The sequence below is a fragment of the Typopeltis vanoorti genome, chromosome 16 (assembly GCF_054136105.1).
Source record: "Typopeltis vanoorti isolate ZY-2024b chromosome 16, IOZ_Tvanoo_1.0, whole genome shotgun sequence".
NCBI classification, from domain to species: domain Eukaryota; kingdom Metazoa; phylum Arthropoda; class Arachnida; order Uropygi; family Thelyphonidae; genus Typopeltis; species Typopeltis vanoorti.
This window is the reverse complement of record NC_143564.1, coordinates 44,362,769-44,382,762: the sequence shown is the minus strand read 5'-3', so window position 1 is coordinate 44,382,762 and position 19,994 is coordinate 44,362,769. Positions and strand designations below refer to the sequence as shown.

The 19,994-nt window shown below is 37.7% G+C and overlaps 1 protein-coding gene across 4 annotated transcripts in view; it reads right to left on the bottom strand.

Annotated features, from left to right (window-relative positions):
- LOC150097982 (MBT domain-containing protein 1-like) overlaps positions 1 to 19,994 on the bottom strand; it is a 469,576-nt gene that overhangs the window by 313,823 nt on the left and 135,759 nt on the right. For 3 of the 4 annotated variants that reach the window (XM_090406078.1, XM_090406077.1, XM_090406079.1), the window contains one exon: positions 18,209 to 18,277. The exons of the other annotated variant lie outside the window; for it this stretch is intronic. In XM_090406078.1, the coding sequence (XP_090262204.1) occupies positions 18,209 to 18,277 (69 nt within the window). The remainder of the gene's footprint in view (positions 1 to 18,208; positions 18,278 to 19,994) is intronic. 4 annotated transcript variants of the gene reach the window in all.

Here is a 19,994-nt window from a genome sequence, read left to right as displayed (position 1 = left end):
GGTATACCGTGAGTAGACATATCGATACAAAATTAATAATGGAAAAAAACTCACGTACAAAGATTATTTAATAGTATGATTTTCGCCTGTGTGTCACAGGCATCTTCAGTACATTAAGCTCAAATTAAACAATAACTGACAATTCCAAAAAGCACCACCTAAGTAGCTGGTGTAAGATAACTAAAAAGGTCAATAACTTTCCTAAAAATAAAAATAATAAAAAATAAATTAATTTAAAAAAATAATTTAAAAAAATCAATACTATAAAAAGTTAGGAAAGATTAGCTGATTTGTAAAGTACTATCTCCCATAAAGGGGATAGACGTAAGCTGTCGGATCTGTTTAAGTTAGGAGAATGAAGTAGAGTTTTACATATTTCTTTATAAAGGCGTTCCATGAGAAACTGACTTTTGTGAAGAATTCTTGTCTTTCTCCAATGAACTCTGTGTCTAGTGAAGATGGCATGTTCTGCAAGTCCGGACTATTCAGGTTGTTTAAAGTGTTCAATATAAGATTGGTGTTCTTCTAGCCAAATAGAGGAAGATCTTCCCGTTTGTCCGAAATAAGATAATCCACAAAAGCACGGAATCTGGTAGACACATGGATGATTAAGATGTGGAAGCTTGTCCTTAGGAGAAGTGAGAAAGGTCGAGATTTTTCTAAACGGTCGAAAGGCTACAAAAATATTCAGTGGTTTTAAAACGTTTGCTATACGTTCACTGATGCCTTATACATAAGGGATAGTAATGCGCATTATTTCTTCTGTGTTTGAAGAGGAAGACATATTAAAACTACTCAAAGTTCTTTTAATGAAGCAATTCTTATAACCATTAGGTAGAAAGGAAGAAGTTATATATTGTAGTTCTTTCTGTAAAAGATCGTCTGAAGAACAAAAGGAGTGGGCCTGATGAACCAGTGTTTTAATAGTTCCTGCCTTTTGACTGGGATGGTGATGAGATTCCGCATGGATATAATGGCCTGTATGAGTGTTCTTTCTATAAACTGAGAAATGTAGGTTACCATCTGGTTGGCGAAGAATTAGGAGATCTAAAAAGGCTAACTGTTTATTTAATTCTACTTCTAGGGTAAACTTGATCCTAGGATGAAATGCGTTTAACTTAGTGAGAAATTGTTGAAGTTCATCAGAAGAGCCATTCCATACAGCAAAAATGTCATCGACATATCTGAACCAATGAGTAGGTCTGGAAGAAATGTTGTCAAAGATACGTTGTTCAAAATGTTCCATAAAGAAATTGGAGATAGCAGGAGAAAGAGGATTACCCATTGCTGTTCCTTCAATTTGCTGATACAACTTATTTTTAAAGGAAAAATAACCAGAATTTATTACAAAATCAAATACGTTTACAATGTCTGAAGGAAATTCCTGTTGTAGTAATTCAATACTTTCCGAAAGAGGCACATTTGTAAATAAAGAAACAACATCTAAACTGATCATGATATCAGAAACGTCCAAATGAAGATCTGAAATTTTATTTTTGAAATCCAAAGTATTTTTTATATAAGTATTAGTTCTTCTAGTTGAAGAAGAGAGTAAATTTGAAAAAAATTTTGAGATTTTGTAAGTGAAGCAACCTATACAATCTCTTGTATAGGTTGCCCCACTGAAGCTAAAAAATCTCTTGCCTTCTTAAATAGAGAAATCATGGATATAAAAAATGCTCTGGTATCTGTTTAATGATTGAAACTTTTACTACTGTAATGCGCATATCTTCGAGTTCTTACTTAAAGGTCTTTAATGATTCTCGTGACAAGCTAAAACGCAAATTTGAATCATTGGTCAGCATACCTAGATCCAGTAATAATACTATTGATATAGATAAAGTAGTTATAAATGTTTCCGGACGTCCACTAACAGACTGTGAACGTTTTGTTTTATCAAAAGGATATGATTTCGCTGTTACGCCGAATAAGGTGCCAATTATGGATTTTTTTCATAGCATAGACAGGGGTATTCGATCCTTATCCAAAAAACAGCCAACAGATTAAGTTTTGAATGTGCACAAATTCTTTTTCATGCCAAGCCTCCTTGTCCTAATCTTTCTTACTCTGAGTTTAAAGCATTGAAATCACTGAAGAATAACAATAATTTAATTATTACGAAAGCTGATAAGGGAAAGGCTGTAGTGATTCAAGATAGGAAGGAATATGAGAGAAAAATGTCTCTTTTACTTCGCGACTTATAGGCTTCTTACATCGGATCCTACCCGGAGTCAATTGAAGAGACTTAATTCTCTTATAGATAATGTATCTACATGGAATGAAGATCAAAAGAAAAAACTTAAAACCGTCTTCGGTCGTCCACCTAGATTGTATAGTCGTCCAAAAGTTCATAAACCAGACATTCCGTTAAGACCAGTCGTAGATTGTATAGGTTGCCCCACTTACAAAATCTCAAAATTTTTATCAAATTTACTCTCTTCTTCAACTAGAAGAACTGATACTTATATAAAAAATACTTTGGATTTCAAAAATAAAATTTCAGATCTTCATTTGGACGTTTCTGATATCATGATCAGTTTAGATATTGTTTCTTTATTAACAAATGTGCCTCTTTCGTAAAGTATTGAATTACTACAACAGGAATTTCCTTCAGACATTGTAAAGGTATTTGATTTTGCAATAAATTCTGGTTATTTTTCCTTTAAAAATAAGTTGTATCAACAAATTGAAGGAACAGCAAATGGGTAATCCTCTTTCTCCTGCTATCTCCAATTTCTTTATGGAACATTTTGAATAACCTATCTTTGACAACATTTCTTCCAGACCTACTCATTGGTTCAGATATGTCGATGACATTTTTGCTGTAAGGAATGGCTTTTCTGATGAACTTCAACAATTTCTCACTAAGTTAAACGCATTTCATCCTAGGATCAAGTTTACCCTAGAAGCAGAATCAAATAAGCAGTTAGCCTTTATAGATCTTCTAATTCTTCGCCAACCAGATGGTAATCTACATTTCTCAGTTTATAGAAAGAACACTCATACAGGCCATTATATCCATGCGGAACCTCATCACTATCCCAGTCAAAAGGCAGGAACTATTAAAACACTGGTTCATCGGGCCCACTCCTTTTGTTCTTTAGAAGATCTTTTACAGAAAGAACTACAATATATAACTTCTTCCATTCTATGTAATGGTTATAAGAATTGCTTCATTAAAAGAACTTTGAGTAGTTTTAATATGTCTTCCTCTTGAAACACAGAAGAAATAACGCGCAATACTATCCCTTATGTACAAAACATTAGTGAACGTATAGCAAAAGTTTTAAAACCACTGAATATTTTTGTTCCCTTTCGACCGTTTAGAAAAATCTCGACCTTTCTCACTTCTCATAAGTACAAGCTTCCACATCTTAATCATCCAGGTGTCTACTAGATTCCGTGCTCTTGTGGATTATCTTATTTCGGACAAACGGGAAGATCTGCCTCTGTTCGGCTAGAAGAACACCAATCTTATATTGAATACTTAAACCTGAAAAGTCTGGACTTGCAGAACATGCCATCTTCACCAGACCAGAGTTCATTGGAGAAAGACAAAAGTTCTTCACAAAAGTCAGTTTCTCATGGAACGCCTTTATAAAGAAACATGTGAAACTCTACTTAATTTTCCTAACTTAAACAGATCCGACGGCTTACGTCTATCCCCATTATGGGAGATAGCACTTTACAAATCAGCTAAGCTTTCCTAACTTTTTATAGTATTGATTTTTTTTAAAGGAAAGTTATTGACCTTTTTAGTTATCTTACACCAGCTACTTAGATGGCGCTTTTTGGAATTGTCAGTTAGTGTTTAATTTCAGCTTAATGTACTGAAGATGCCTGTGACACACAGGCGAAAATTATACTATTAAATAATCTTTGTACGTGAGTTTTTTCAGTTATTAATTTTGCATCGAAGTGAGACATAGTTGAATGAGGATGACATTCTGATACGAATAGAGATGGAAAGATATGTAGTTTTTCACAAAGATAGACAAATCAAAAAGGTAGGAGGTGTTATTATGATGGGAAAGGAGTGACACTCCCATCTGGGTGGGGGGGGAATGCCAGGAGCAAATCCTGAGAGTGGTTTTGAAGCAGTACGGTGTGAAGTAGAAGTGGACAGGATGAAATGTTTAGTAGGGTGTTGCTATAGACCTGGTAATGTGAAAGGCAGTGAGAAGTAAATGTTCAGACAAACTGGTCGACTAGTAAGAAAAGGGCAATCATTATGGATGATTTCAATTATGATAATATACACTGGAATGAAATGATAGGTTTCATCATGAATGAAAGAAAATTCATTTCTTGAGTTTTTAAGGTATAACTACCTTAAGTGGTATGTAACAGATGCCACAATTGGATGAAGGGTTTTGATTTGACTACCTCATCAGAAGATATTGTTGTATATGAAGTGTTACATTTTCCTCCAGTTGGTGAAAGTGACCATGAAGTGATCACATGGGTAGCAACATCAGGACCTTTATGAGAAAGAATTATATGTGGAAATATAAGGCAGATGATATGGCAAACTTAGGAGGCAGCTTGTAGCAATATCATGGAATGAGGAATTGCATGGGTAGGAAATCAATGCTGCTTGGTCTGTGCTCAGGAATCATCTAGCAGAGGCAATGACAGCGTATTCCAGAAGTGTCAGGAGATTAAATAAGGTAAGTGTAAAATGGGTGACTGAAGAGGTGAAGCATGCAATCTGGAAGAAAAAGGCATTGTGGAGGTGGCACAAGATGAGTGGAGATAATCAGTTACATGAGGAGTACAAACAGCAAGCAAGGAAGGAAGGTGACTAAGAGTAGCAAAAGTCCAGGTGGGGGAACAGTTAGCAATTGACACTAAAAGAAATTATTATTACTACTACTGACACCTCCAGGGTGTCCAAAGATTCATCGAGGGAGGTAACCTACTCTACAACTCTCTGTATCCACCACTCAATCCACCAACTACACCTCCATCATCTACTGCCCACCACCACCACTACTACTAGCATTTTTCATAGGCAATCACAAATATCCATGCCCATGGTAGAATTCGAACCCGCAGCCTTTTGGATGGAAAGCAGATATGCTAACTACTCGGCCAACCAGGCCTGCAGGGAGTTTTTTTCGATATGTGGCCAGTAGAAGAAAGAATGATTATGGGAGGATGATGTTGGTTAGTGATAATGGAAGAATGATAAACACTGAGGAGGATATAGTAGAGGTGTTAATTGAGCAGTTCATTAAAGTATTCCATCTTTGTGAGCAGTGAGAATGGTGGAGGAACCACTGATGGTGAGTGAACAGGAGGTATATGATACAAAATTAATAACGGAAAAAAACTCACGTACAAAGATTATTTAATAGTATAATTTTCACCTGTGTATCACAGGCATCTTCAAGATAATGATGCCTGTGACACACAGGCGAATATTATACTATTAAATAATCTTTGTATGCAAGTTTTTTCCGTTATTAATTTTGTATCGATATGTCTACTCACGGTATACCTCTTTTAAAACTTAGGAGGTATATCAGGAATTCAGTAAACTTGATGTCAACAAGGCCATGGGACTTGATATATTTCATCACATGTTTTGAGAAAATGTTCCAGGGAGTTCACAACAGCTTTGTCGTAGACAGGCTTATACATTGGTTATGCATTACTAAATCACTTAAGGAATTGAACAACGTAGCTACGAATATAAATTAAATTACACTTTAATAGATATTTCCGATATTTCGGCAACGTCACGTTGCCATCTTCAAAAGGAACTTACAAAAAAAAAAGGCACGTAGGCAATACAACACAGTAACTGAGAATGAGGAGATGAAGCTATTGTTCTCTAAAAACTCCTGATTGTGCCCCTAGCAGGCTAAGTAGGTGTTCTTGGCCGTTGGGCTGAAGGTCTGCTGATGTAAGCCTCCCAAATTTGGGGCAGTCGCATACAACCAAATTTGTTGAGTTTTGGAGAGTTTCTTAGGGCGGAGGCTGATTCCATAAATAGTCTTTTGAATTTGTACTTGCTACGGTGTATTACTGTAGCTTTCTTCCACCGTATTCTGTGGCGTGTATCTATCCAGAGCATGGTCTGGAAGAGCAGAATGGCTGTACTTGCGAAAACGGATGTAATCGTTGTGTTCAGAAATTCTGATATTCGCTGTCCTGCCTGTCTAGCCAAAGTAAGACAGTTTACAACTGCAAGGGACCTGTTATACACCAGGTAGATCTAGGGGAAGTGGTTGGTCTTTAGCGGAGCGGATAAGGGATGCCAATTTTCTGTAAGGCCTGTACAGGAAGTCAGGTCATGTTTTTTTAAGACTTTGGTAATTTTTTCTGAGGTGTATGGAATGGTGATGGATTTAGAGTAATTCTTGTTGTGGAAGTGGGGGGGGGTTGTAGGTTTTAATATTTTTTGGATTTTTTTTGGGGGGGGGGATAGCTATTGGCTGAGAAAGTGTTGAGGATGTGATTTAGTTCAATGTTTAGGGCCATGTCACTAGAACAGATTAGTTTATCCCTGTTGTATAGTGTTTTCACCACTCCATATTGTTGTGTGTGTGTGTGGGGGGGGGGATTGTTGGTGAATGTATCTGCCTATATGGGTGGGTTTTCTATAAACTGAGAAAACCAAAGTTCCATCAGGCTGGAAAGTAACTAGTGTGTCTAGGAAAGGGAGGCTGTTGTTTTCCTCTTTTTCCAGAGTGAACTTGATTCTGGGGTGTTGGTTGTTTGAGTGTGTTAAGAAGGAGAGGAGTGTTTCAGAGCCATGTGGCCAAATAGCGAACACGTCATCAACGTAGTGAAGCCATATGGTTGGTTTTTGTGGGGCAGAGGCTAAGGCTTTTTTTTTCAAAGGTCTCCATAAAGAAATTGGCCAAGGGTGGGGAGAGCGGTGAACCCATGGCTGTTCCCTCTATTTGTTTGTAGAAATTTCCCTGCCAAACGAAATAGCCTGAGTTCATTGTGAACTGAAATAGGGCTGAGATATCAGGAGAAAATTTAGCTTGGATTAGCTCTAAAGTTTCCTTGAATGGGACATAAGGAGACGTCAAAGCTGACCATTATGTCAGTATGTTGGAGTGTAAGGTTTTCTATGCTGGCTTTGAAGTGGGCTGAGTTTTTTTTTTTTTATGTGTGATGGTGTGTTGCCAGTATAGTGTGTGAGCTCTTTGGCCAAATGTTTAGCTAATTTGTATGTGGGGGAATCAATGCCATCCACTATGGGACGTAATGGCACATTTTCCTTATGTATTTTTGGGAGTCCATAAATACGGGGAGGGGGGGTATAGAGTTAAACGGCTTTAATCTGTTGGTAACTTCTACAGGCCAAGAAGCGACTTTCTTAAGGAGCCTATGAAGTTTTCTAATTTGTGAGTTGGTGGGATTGTATTCGATAGGGAGGTAAGTAGCCCGATCTAATAGAAAAGCATTAAGCTTACCTGTGTAGTCCTTTTGGTTAAGTACTACAGTTGCATTTCCCTAATTCGCTTTGGTGATAACTAATTCTTTATTATTCCTCAATTCCTGTAGAGCTTTATATTCCTTGTTGGATATGTTGGTTTTTTCGTGGTCTTGCTTTGGAGAGGACACAAGCTACATCAGTCTTACACTGTTGGCGATTTGATGTGGAAGGTGGTGGATTCCGCGTTCGATCTGGATCATAATATCCTCACTAGGTATTTTTCTGGGAGCAATCGCGAAGTTGTGACCACGTGAAAGCGCGTTGAGTGTTTCAGGGTGACTGACGAAAGGTTGATTACGGTGTTGGTAGCAAGCTTTGGATTGACGGTAGAGTTCTTTTTTAATTTTTCAAATTTTTTCATCAGTCGACCTCGTATTTTTTAAAATTCTTTGTCTGCAGCAGTACATGAGACGTCATGTAAAATTGACCAAAGTTCGTGATTTGAAGTGCACGAAAGCTCATATTCGAAGGCACGAATAGCTTCGTTAATGTCCGCTAAGAGAAACCGCGTGGCGGCGATTTGTTCGCAAAGCAACACGTAGCTAGCGCGGTTATATATACGGAGAGCTTTTTGTGAAACAAAATGGTGCTTGAATTTTACACAGTTCGGGATTACCTTATTATCCCAGCAGCGTTTCAGGAAAGTTAGACGATTTAATTGTCTAGACAGCTTCAATTTCATTTTACCATATTGGCGGGCCTTCTGTGCGATTGTATCTCCGTGGATGATGTTGATTCTCGTAGACAGGCTTACACGTTGGTTATGCATTACTAAATCACTTAAGGAATTGAACAACGTAGCTACAAATATAAATTAAATTACACTTTAATAAATATTTCCGATATTTCGGCAATGCCACGTTGCCATCTTCAAAAGGAACTTACAAAAAAAGGCACGTAGGCAATACAACACAGTAACTGAGAATGAAGAGATGAAGCTATTGTTCTCCTAAAAGTCCTGAGGGTGCCCTCTAGCGGGCTAAGTAGGTGTTCTTGGCCATTTGGCTGAAGGTCTGCTGTTGTAAGCGTCCCAAATTTGGGGCAGTCGCATACAACCAAATTTGTTGAGGTTTGGAGAGTTTCTTAGGGCTGAGGCTGATTCTATAAATAGTCTTTCGAATTTGTATTTGCTACAGTTTATGGAATCAGCCTCAGCCCTAAGAAAATCTCCAAACCTCAACAAATTTGGTTGTATGCGACTGCCCCAAATTTGGGACGCTTACATCAGCAGACCTTCAGCCCAACAGCCAAGAACACCTACTTAGCCCGCTAGAGGGCACCATAAGGACTTTTAGGAGAACAATAGCTTCATCTCTTCATTCTCAGTTACTGTGTTGTATTGCCTACGTGCACGTGCCTTTTTTTTGTAAGTTCCTTTTGAAGATGACAACATGACGTTGCCGAAATATTTATTAAAGTGTAATTTAATTTATATTCGTAGCTACGTTGTTCAATTCCTTAAGTGATTTAGTAATCACAACAGCTTTAATATACATTTTTAACATGAGTCTCAGATCCCAAAGGAATGGAAAGAAGGCAAAATTGTTTCTCTTCATAAAGTGGGTGATAAGACTTAGAATTACAGGCTAATGCGTTTGTCTGGAATCGTGGTCAAGGTGTTGGAGAAGCTTTGTCCACTCAGGACAAAGATTCAGAACTAGGTGGACAGCAGTAGAATTCTCTTTAATGGACAGCATGGATTTGCAAAAGGAAGATCGTGTTTTACCCTCGACACTGCAAGGTAAAAGAGGGAAATGAAAGATGAGATGATGAGATCGTGTTTTAGCAATCTGCTTGCTTATTATAAGGTGAGAAATACATTGGAAAAGGGGGATGGATATACAGTAGTATATTTAGATTTTGCAAAGGCTTTTGATAGACTGCCACATGACAAACTAGTTATTAAATTGAAACAGATGGGCTTGGATAGTAGATTAGTGCATTGGATTGGAGATTGGCTATCTGATAAGTATCAGCAGACTGTGTATGAAAGAGTGATATCCCAGAAGAGGAAAGTCACTAGTGGTGTGGGAAAGTCATTAACAGTCTAAACTTAAGATGTGCTAATCATGTGGAATTTTCAAATAAGAAAAGTTACACATGGAACTACAAAGCTGGTGATTAAGATAAACTCAAGACAAAGATTGAAGCAATGTAATGGCATAAGAAACTACTAGGGATTCATGGGAAATAGTGAAGGATATTAATCAGGAGTGTAAATTAGATTGGTGTTAAATGGATCGTTAAGAAAAGAGTTAGAAAAAAAAAAAATTGTGGCATGTATATAAGGAGAAATGGGATCAGCAGGGAAATGAGCAACAACTCATTTCCCTGCTGATCCCATTTCTCTCACCCATGAATGGTTATTGCTCTCACCCATGAATGGTTATTGACAAACATTATATACCACAGATAGGTTAAGGATTTTTTTTTTCTCTATCAATATTATATTTTTTTTATAGTTTTAATTTATTTTTTACACAGTCCAGAAACCTGCTCTAGAACCAAACATGCAACATTTTCAAGCCAATTCAGGCCTCCAATAAGCAGGACAGTAGCCTCACACTGGGTGATGAAATTCATCTCCCACTTAAAGACAACCACAACCATCTATTCCACAGCTGGTTGGTTGGAGAGTGGGTAGCTAACCACTCAGCCAAGTAGGTAGCTAAGAAATCCCAAAGGATTCTTTCATTTATGGTAAGTAAAAGGAAGAATGATTATGGAAAAATAACTTTAATGAATACTGGCAATGGGGAGATAAGAATATAAGATATATTTGAATTACTGAGTGATCAGATTGAAAGTATAGCATGCAACAACTGATGAGACAGGGATCAATATGACAACAGAGATAGATGAACTAAGGTATACTATAATAAGAAATCTCAATGTGAATACAGCATTGAGATTGGATGAGATATCTGCCGGTGTTTTACAGGTTAAAGAGGTTTAAGGATCAGCACCAGCTGGAATCTCAAAGGAATGGAAAGGTAAGATAGTCCCATTATACAGGGTGATCCATAAGTCACAAAAGGGTTTATGACTGTTATGAAAGGGTTTAAAATGTGAATGCTTTTGATTATTAATTTTTGCATTTTATTATTTTTCAGGTACATCTGGGAAATAGATCATGAAAAAAAGAGTTCATAACCCCAAAACAAACCAAAGTCGTGCAGTGTTATTTAATTATTTTGGAAATTATCATTCAATTATTCTAACACACAGAGATTATTGCTGCCATTTTAATATCAGAAATGCTCCCTCAGAAACAATGATTTGTTGCTTGAACTTTTCTAGCAAAGAGGGTTATGTAAATGGCTTGACACAATCTGTAAGACCCCATTCAGCTAAGACAGAGGAAAAGATTCAATGTTTTCCTCTTGCAGGCCTTACTTCATTCAAGATGATGACGATAATGGTGCGATGGTCACTGTGGAGCAATATTATTATTGCACGGAAACCTTCGTGGAGTCTTAAGACTCATTGTGGGAGACCCAAAATACCCATTGTACCTCCTCCTTGAAACCATTAACAGACAAAGCACTAACTCAGGAAAACCATTCCATTCATTCACCACTCTCCAAAAGAAAAAACTAGTCTATGGCCTTGCTAACCACACTCTTATCCAACTTCCATGGATAACCCTCCTGTTCTGCTGGCACTAGACAAGTGCTGAAACAATTTCCCTGTATCAATCCTATAAAATCCTTTAAGTAAGTTAAATGTTTCTATCATATCCCCTTTCTTTGCCTATCAACTAATTTCTGCAATCCACAAACCCTCAACGTGTCCTAGGGAGCATTCCACATACCACCCACCATCTTGGTCACTTGCTTCTGGATCCTCTCCACCACCAAAGAAACCCAGGTGATCAGACCTGAGCACGGTAATCCAGATATGGTTGTGTTAAGGCTTTATAAAGAGGAATGACAACTCCCTTATCTTTGCTTATTAGTGTGTTTTTCAATAACCAAGTAATCCTGTGAGCTACCCGGCTACTTTAATAAAATGCCCTCTGAACTTCAACCCTCTGTCTACTATCCCCAAATCCCTGGCTTTATCAATTTCCTGGAATGCAGTTCTCTCAATGTGGTATATAGCTTGTAATCTTTATATCCCAAAATGCATAACTACACACTTTTCCACATTAAAATGACATCCCTTATGTTTTGCCCATACTATCAGGCTATTCAAATCATTCTGCAAGCTCTCTACATCACCTTGATTAACTATTACCCTACCTAACTTTGCATCATCAGCAAATAATAAATATCACCCTTCAAATTATTTCCTATATCATTTATGTACAAATTAAACAGCAGTGGTCCAAGCACAAAGGGCTGCAGCACACTACTATTCACCTGCATTCTCCTGGACTCTGCCATTATATACCACTTTTTATCTTTCCATCAGCCACCCTTTTATCCATATCACAAGTTTTTTATATCATATTTGTTATAGTTTGTATGATAGAGTTCCATGTGGTATCCTGTGAGATGCCTTTGCAAAATCCAGCCGTATCATCATGTAGCCATTCCCCTTTATCCAACTCAGCTGATACCCTATTATAAAAAGTTAACAGATTTATTAAGGGATCACAAAGCCATGCTGTCCATCATAGAGTATCATATTCTTATACATTCATTCCTAAGTGCTCTTTTTTGACCAACTTTTCCAGTACTTTTACCACCACTCATGAGATACTGACTGGTCTATAATTTGCTACCACAGACTTAGGTCCTCTTTTATGTGAAGGAATTATTTTACCCTCCTTCCACTCTCATGGGACTTTGCCAGAGCTGAGACTCAAGTTAAACAGCCTAGTCAAAGGCATCACCAGTTCCCCTGCACATCCTCTTAAAACAAGAGCTGATATCCCATCGAATCCCACAGCTGTATTTGCATTCATATTCTGCAATATCCTAAGTACCAATTCATCAACATTAGTCATTAGTCCCTGTCACCTCTGTCATAACATCTTCACTTGGATGATATACCCTTGCAAAATTATTACTCAGTAGCTCAAGCAGATGGTAAAGAAGTAACAACCTCTCTACCATGTGCACTCAAAATTACCCTTCTATAGTTTCTTCCTCCTACTTGTCACATAATGAAAAACTCTTTGGGATTTCCTTTAGCCTATTCTGCTACTTTCTTCTCATAATCTGCTTTTGCTTTTCTTACCATGTTAGTCACCCTTATATAATACCCTCCACAACATTTTCTCTTTTTTTACAGCTCATACTTAATGATACTACTCATCCATCTAACTCCTAACAGATTTACCATCCTGACATTGGGTATACAGCATGATATTGCTTTCTGCTCATATCCTTTGACTATCTCCCCATGCACTAAGAACATCCCTCCCTAAGAGAACTTTATGCCATGGTACTGCATCAAGCTACCTCTTAAGTGTATCATAATTACCTGCCTTATAGTTCTACATATACTTTCCTTTCTTCTGGAATTTCCAGATGTTTTGCTACCTACCAAGTCACTATATGATCATTTTCCTCAAATGGAGGCAATTTAGCCACCTTAGTTATGGACAGGTCTTTAGACCCTATAACAAAATCCAACACTCTCATACCCCAGGTTCCCTACACGTCACATTCTGTCTCAAGTAATGATCTCTCGGTAAGTGTATAAATTCCACTTCTTTCCTGCCATGTTACCTTTCCTCCTTCCAATCTATGTCTTTGAAGATGAAATTTCCATTAATAATTACTCGGCTTGTACTCATTGTACTAATTTGCTGATGCATGTCTTATACATCTTCCTTGGCACTCTCTGGCCTATAGCAGTAAGGAATTTTATATTTTGTCCTATTGGCCTTGATCTCACACCAGATTGACTCAAAAGAACTGCCATCTACCCGAATGACTCCTAATCTTGTTGACTGCAATTTATCTGCTATCATTAGCATACCACCCGTCTTGTCTACTCCATCCTCCCTGAAAATGCTAAATCCATCATATTCTATCCCTGCAACTATATCATCTGCTGTTAGCCAACTCTCACTAATGCCTATAACTTTTGACGAGGTTCCACTAACCAATGCCAAAAGCTTTCCTCTTATTCTTGATACTTCTAGCATTTAGTATACAGAAACTGCAGCATCCCCCTAGTCCCTCAACTACCTTTACATTGTGAGTCGACTACCCCATTTGATATGGTTGCCTGAGAGACTAGATTATACATTTTTTTTGGTTATTTACACACTCATTCACTTCATGGGTGCCTTCACACACTCTCATCTGCATCCACACTATATTGAGCCACGACTGACTGAAAATTATGTAGACAGACCAGAGATGTGATTTCGGCAAGATGAAGCCAATGCTCACACCACACCACACCGCTAGTGCCACAATGGAACTCCTACAGCAAGTATTTGACGAGGGAATAATTTCATGAAGATCTGTTATTAGTTGGCCCATCACATTCTCTAGATTTGATACCTCCTGACTTCTTCCTATGAGGTTACCAGAAGAAAAAAGTGTATGTGAACACATCCCAGACAATCCAACAGCTCAAGGGGCATTCGAGCAGAAATTAGGGCACTGAAGCCAGAAATATTAACAGCTGTTATAGGACATGCCACAGAAAGGGCCCATCTTTATGAAGCCGAAAATGGAAGGCATTTGCATGATGTGGTTTTTCATAACTAATAAAATCTCCTGATTCTGTATTTCATTATAGCAGGGAAAAAAATAAATAAATAAATAAAAAGAGTCATCATCATCATCAAATTCCTGCCATGTACCCTCAAGGGGTGTACAGGATATGACAGTACTACATGAAAAAATTACATCATTACTAACTTCCTATCTACAATTTTCCTCCAAATCAGTCTGTTACTTGTCAAGACTCCAACATTATCAGATCTTATATTTCTATCGTCTAAGGCACTTTGTACCGTATCAATCCACCTATATCTTGGTCTTCCTCTGGGTCGTTTTCCTGCCAACCTGGCAGAGAACACTTGTTTTGCTAATCTTTCCTCTCCCATTCTATTTAAGTGACCATACCATCTGAGATTAGCTCTGCTAATGCATTCCTGGATGCTGACAATGTCAAGTTCTTTCCTAATATCCTCATTTTTAATATGATATTGCCATTGATGCCATCTGTTCACGCCTCTAATCTTTCTCAGGACTCTCATATCTGCGGTCTCTAGTCTTTGGTCAAGTGTTTTACTTCTGACCCAGCTCTCAGATCCATAAGTTAAAATTGGTTTGAACACAGTCTTGTATACAGCTAATTTAGTGTTCCGACTAATTTCTTTCTTATTCCATATGAATTTATTCAATTGACTTCCCACGATACCAGCTTTGCTGATTCTGTTGTCTATTTCTATATTTAGTTTACCATCTTCAGTAAAAATTGTGCCTAAGTAGCTGAAATGTTTTACTTGTTCCACAGGTTTTCCATTCACAACACAGTTGACATTTTCAATGATTCTGCCTATTTTCATTGTCTTTGTCTTTTTATTGCTGACCTTCATACCATATCTATTACAACAGCTATTCAATTTAGTCAGAGAATCTTGCAGACTTGTAGCGGATTTATTTAGAAGTATAACATCATCCGCATAAAGCAAAGAGCTGACATTAACATCTCCAATTTTGATATCAGGTTTAATACCACATTCCTTCATAATGTGATCCATATAGATAATGAATAACAGAGGGGATAACGTACATCCTTGTCTCACACCAGATTTAACATTAAACCATCTTCCTGTACTTCCTTCAATTCTAACTGCAGACTCACAACTCAAATAAAGACTAAGTATTGCTTGATATAATGCCCCATTGACACCATATAACTGCAGCGTATTGAATAGCTTCTCTCTTGGCACCTTGTCATATTCCTTTTCCAAATCGACAAAACTTAAATACAGATCTTTGTTATATTCCCATGCTTTCTCGACTATTTGTCGTAAAGTGAAGATCTGATCCTGACAGCCTCTATTTGGCCTGAATCCAGCTTGTTCTTCACCAAGCTTTTCTTCCACAATTCTTCTCAACCGTTTCTCAAGTATACTTGCATAGATCTTGCCAGGAACACTCAGTAGGGAAATACCTCTGTAATTCTCACATTCAGTTTTATTTCCCTTTTTATATATGGGTACTATTAGAGCTCTACTCCAATCATCGGGAATTCGTCCCTCTGTCCAGGCTTTCTGAACTATGCAGTGCAGCCACTGTAAGACTCTTATACCACCATACTTCAGCATTTCTGGTCGAATATCATCTACTCCTGCTGCCTTTCCACATTTCAAGCCTTTGATGGCTTTTTCTACTTCAAGTATGGATATGTATTCCTGACTGCATGCCTGGTCAGTGTTTTTTATCACTGTGCTGTCATCACTGCTTGTTTCATTTAGCAGTTTTTCAAAGTAATTACTCCATACTTCAAGGATATCTTTTTCTCCTGTTTTCATTTCACCTTTATCATCTCTAATTCCTTTTACAGCACTCTTTCCTCCATTCCTAAGCTTCTTCAACAACCTCCAGAATATTTTGCCACCTTCTTGATATTTATTTTCTATATTCTTGCCAAAGTCCTCCCATGACTTTTGTTTAGCTAGTTTTACACACTGTTTAGCTTTCTTACATTTGTCTCTGTATTCTGTAAGAGTAAAAGCTGACTTATTTGCCAGGAACTTTTGATATGCTTTCTTCTTTTCCTTCACTGCCTCTTTAACTTCCTGTGTCCACCAGGGAGTTCTGATTTTTTTATCTTTGCACACAACCTCACCACATGCCTCTCTGGCAGAATCAATCAATGTTTCCTTTAGAGTTTGCCACTGAATCTCCAAGGTTTGATTCCTGTTCTCAAACTCTTTCATTTTCTTTTCAATAATATTTCTGTATTTTAGTCTACAGTTTACATCTGAGAGCTGCTCAACTTTTATTCGCTTTAAAACTTTCTTACATGTTATTCTTTTCAATATGAAATTCAATTTTATCCTGCTCAAGACTAAATAGTGATCACTTCCAATTTCAAATCCTCTGTACACTCTGGTGTCCTGCACCAGGGAGAAAACATCACTATCAACAATAACATAGTCAATGAGACTTTTCTTATTCCTAGCCTCTTCTCTCCATGTGAATTTGTGCACATTTTTATGTTGGAACATGGTGTTAGTAATAACCAGTCCATGTCCTGAGCAGAAATCCAACAGATATTTGCCATTATTATTAGCTTTGCTCTTTTCTCCAAATTTTCCCAAAATATTTTTGTATGTCTCACAATCATTTCCTACTCTACTATTTAGATCCCCAACAAGGACCAACTTTTCCTTTTTCATTGTGTCAGTTGCTTTTTCTAAAGCCTCAAAAAATTCCTCCACTTCTACCTTAGTAGAACCTTCTGTGGGACCATAGGCACAAATAAGTCTCATTGTCCAGTTCCCCATTCTCATATTTGCCCACATTACTCTACTTGAGACTGACTGCCATTCAAGAAGATTAGCCTCGTATTTTGTGTTGAATACTATGGCTACTCCTTCTTTTCCTTGATTGTTATTGCCTGAATATAACATTTTGTATTTATTGCTCAGAAAGATCTCACCAGTTTTGGTCTTTTTTGTTTCAGTCACCCCTATTATGTCGATCTGGTACTTATCTAATTCCTCAGCTAGCTCCATTTCTTTGCCATTCAGGCTTCTTACGTTGATAGTACCGATCTTTAACTCTGGTGATGTTGAGTTGGGGTTTGTTTTCAGATTTGTTCCAGTAGCTGACTTTTCGCTGTTCGCCCTGGTTCCCTGGCAAAAACAACGGGGGCCTTGTTTAACCGGGCGACGCCCCAGCCGGCATGAAATTTTGTCATGTTGTACCATCATTTTTTATTTTGGTTTAACCAATAAGAATACAATTTGGTCGGCTAAATCCCAAATTGCCAGCCCATCCTCATTCGTTCAGTATCAAAGTAGATACCCAACAGGGTGCACCACGAGAAGGTGAGGATTGGACATTAGGTCAGAAGCCCTGGTCGGTTCTCTGCATTCCTTTAAAGGCTATGTGGAGGTCTCCTCTCAGTTATACAGCTTTGACCCTTAAGCACCCCAAATAAAAAGAGTTAAACGTTTAAACCCCTTACAGGTGACTTACAAGTAGGACTGGAAAGTTCTGATAAACACTTAGAACAAAAATGATACAGCAACTGATAAAACCACAATAAAGAAATCAGTTACTTTAATATAATTTTTGTTCTAGGCATCTGTCAGAACTTTTCAGCCTTCCCTTATATGGGCCACCTTGTATAAAAGAGATTTCAAGACAGAGGTAGCAAACTATGTACTAATTAGTATCTCAAGAAAGGTAGCTAAATTATCAAAAAGGCAGGCAGATAGGAACATTATACTATATCACATTCCTGAAGGACAGCATGGCTTTGAGAAAGGGTGATCACGTTTTAGCATTTAATTCACTTTCTACAACAACATCAGCTGAGCTGATATGAGAAAAGATTACACTATGATAGAAAAGAAAAGGAAAAGATAAAATAAATTCAATATGAATTATAAATTAACAATATATAGTAACTTTAAAGATAAGGAAAATATATACATATATGACTCAATATAAAAATTTTCAACACTTCAAGATTCACTACTTCTTGGCCAACTGGTCATCAGGTAATCAAAAGTCATTTTTTATTTTCCTCTTTAGAAAAATATGAAAATATATTATATCCATAAAATTAGTGATAAAATAAAATCACCTTTACCTCTTTGATTATGGCCAGTATGATCTAGAGGTATGGACTCCTTTTCAGTATCTATGACTGTTTTTAAAGCTGAAATTTAAAATAACTAATGTACCGTAGAATTTTTGTAAGGAAGCTCAAGTTATTCTAATAAAGAATGCTGACTGGTCCTACTCTCACTAATCACAAAAACATAATTAATACTGAAATCATGGGTGGGGGGGGGTATCAAACTTACCTGAGGTAGGTTGCAGTAATTTGAAGAAAGAATATTTCAAGTGTGATAATGAATATATTTGTTTGCGTACTATTCAAACAGTGTGATAATCAGTGCTTTTTTTATTTTTTTTGTAAAAAAAAAAGAATAGGCATCAGTACTCATTCTTTGCTAGCAGAAAAAAGCAGATGAAAAGATAACTAAAGTGTATATACAGGGTGATTCAGAACTCTTGGGCCAAACTTTAAGGGATGATAGAACAGACCTAAACAAGCACTTTTTGTCATACAATGCATGGTCCAAACTCAAGCAGTGAAGTGCTAGGGGTTAGCAACTACTGTATCAGGAAATGAAGAAACATAAGAATGACAGAGGCGATTTAAAACAATTGCAGAAATTACAGAACGTAAATAAAAAGAATTTCATTGAACAAATTACAGAAACTGCTCAAAACAGTGACCGCTAACATTAATGCAGGCTTCACACCTTCAACTTACTGATTGGTGAACATATTTGCAAAAACACCAGGCATTTCTTGTACAGTGGCAGCAATAATAGAAATCTTGGCAATAAGGTCCTCACTGGAATCGATTGGGCTATTGGAGATCAGGCTTTTCATATGGCCCAATAGGAAAAGTCCAAAATGAGAGATCTGGTGATCGTGGCAGCCAAGCAATGGGACCACCCCGACCAATCCATCGTCCTGGAAATGTTGCATCCAAGGCATTCTGCACATCCACACTGAAATGGAGTGGCGCTCCGTCGTGTTGGAACCACATACGTGTTTGAATGTTTGCTGGAACAGGGATCAGTAATTCTGGCAAGACCTGAAGCGTGCATCCTCTGTGCATGGTAGGGGGTGTAATCATTTGTCTCATAGAACTCACCACACCGTCAAATGGGGCACATGTACGGCATGGGAAATTGCTTGCGTGCTACATTCTGGACTATCTGCAACCTACGTAGAATTTCCTCTGTAACACATGGTGTCCTCACACCCCTTGCACGCCCTGTATCCTGCATGCCGCTGACAAAGGAGTCCATTTCACACAGATAATGGTGCAATCGCTGAAAGGGTTTATGATCAGGCACACATCTGGTTGGAAAGCACTCTCGGTACAGTCTTTGGGCTTCCCTCGCATTCCCGTCTGCAGCTCCATAAATGAAATGCATGTCAGCCTTCTCCTGATTTGTGAAAGAATCCATCCTTTTTGAACTCCACAGTAGAAATAACGATGACTGCAAAAACCAGTGCTTATAGGTGTTCACTGGAAACCGCCCTCTAGCGCCTTCACTGCTTGATTCAGACCATGCACTGTATGACGAAAAGTGCTTGTTTAGGTGTGTTCTATCACCCCTTAAAGTTTGGCCCAAGAGTTCTGAATCATCCTGTATATTATTTACCAATATTGTTACTTCATAGTGTGTGTGTGAGAGAGAGATGTTTCACAATAAGAACAACAAATTAAGTATATAACACACACAGGCTATTAAGCATAAATTTATTGTTACAGGTATATAAAAATAATTCTTATTAATTCCCCCAACCGGCCATGACGTTTATAGGTGTCCAGCTAAATCTGGATACGA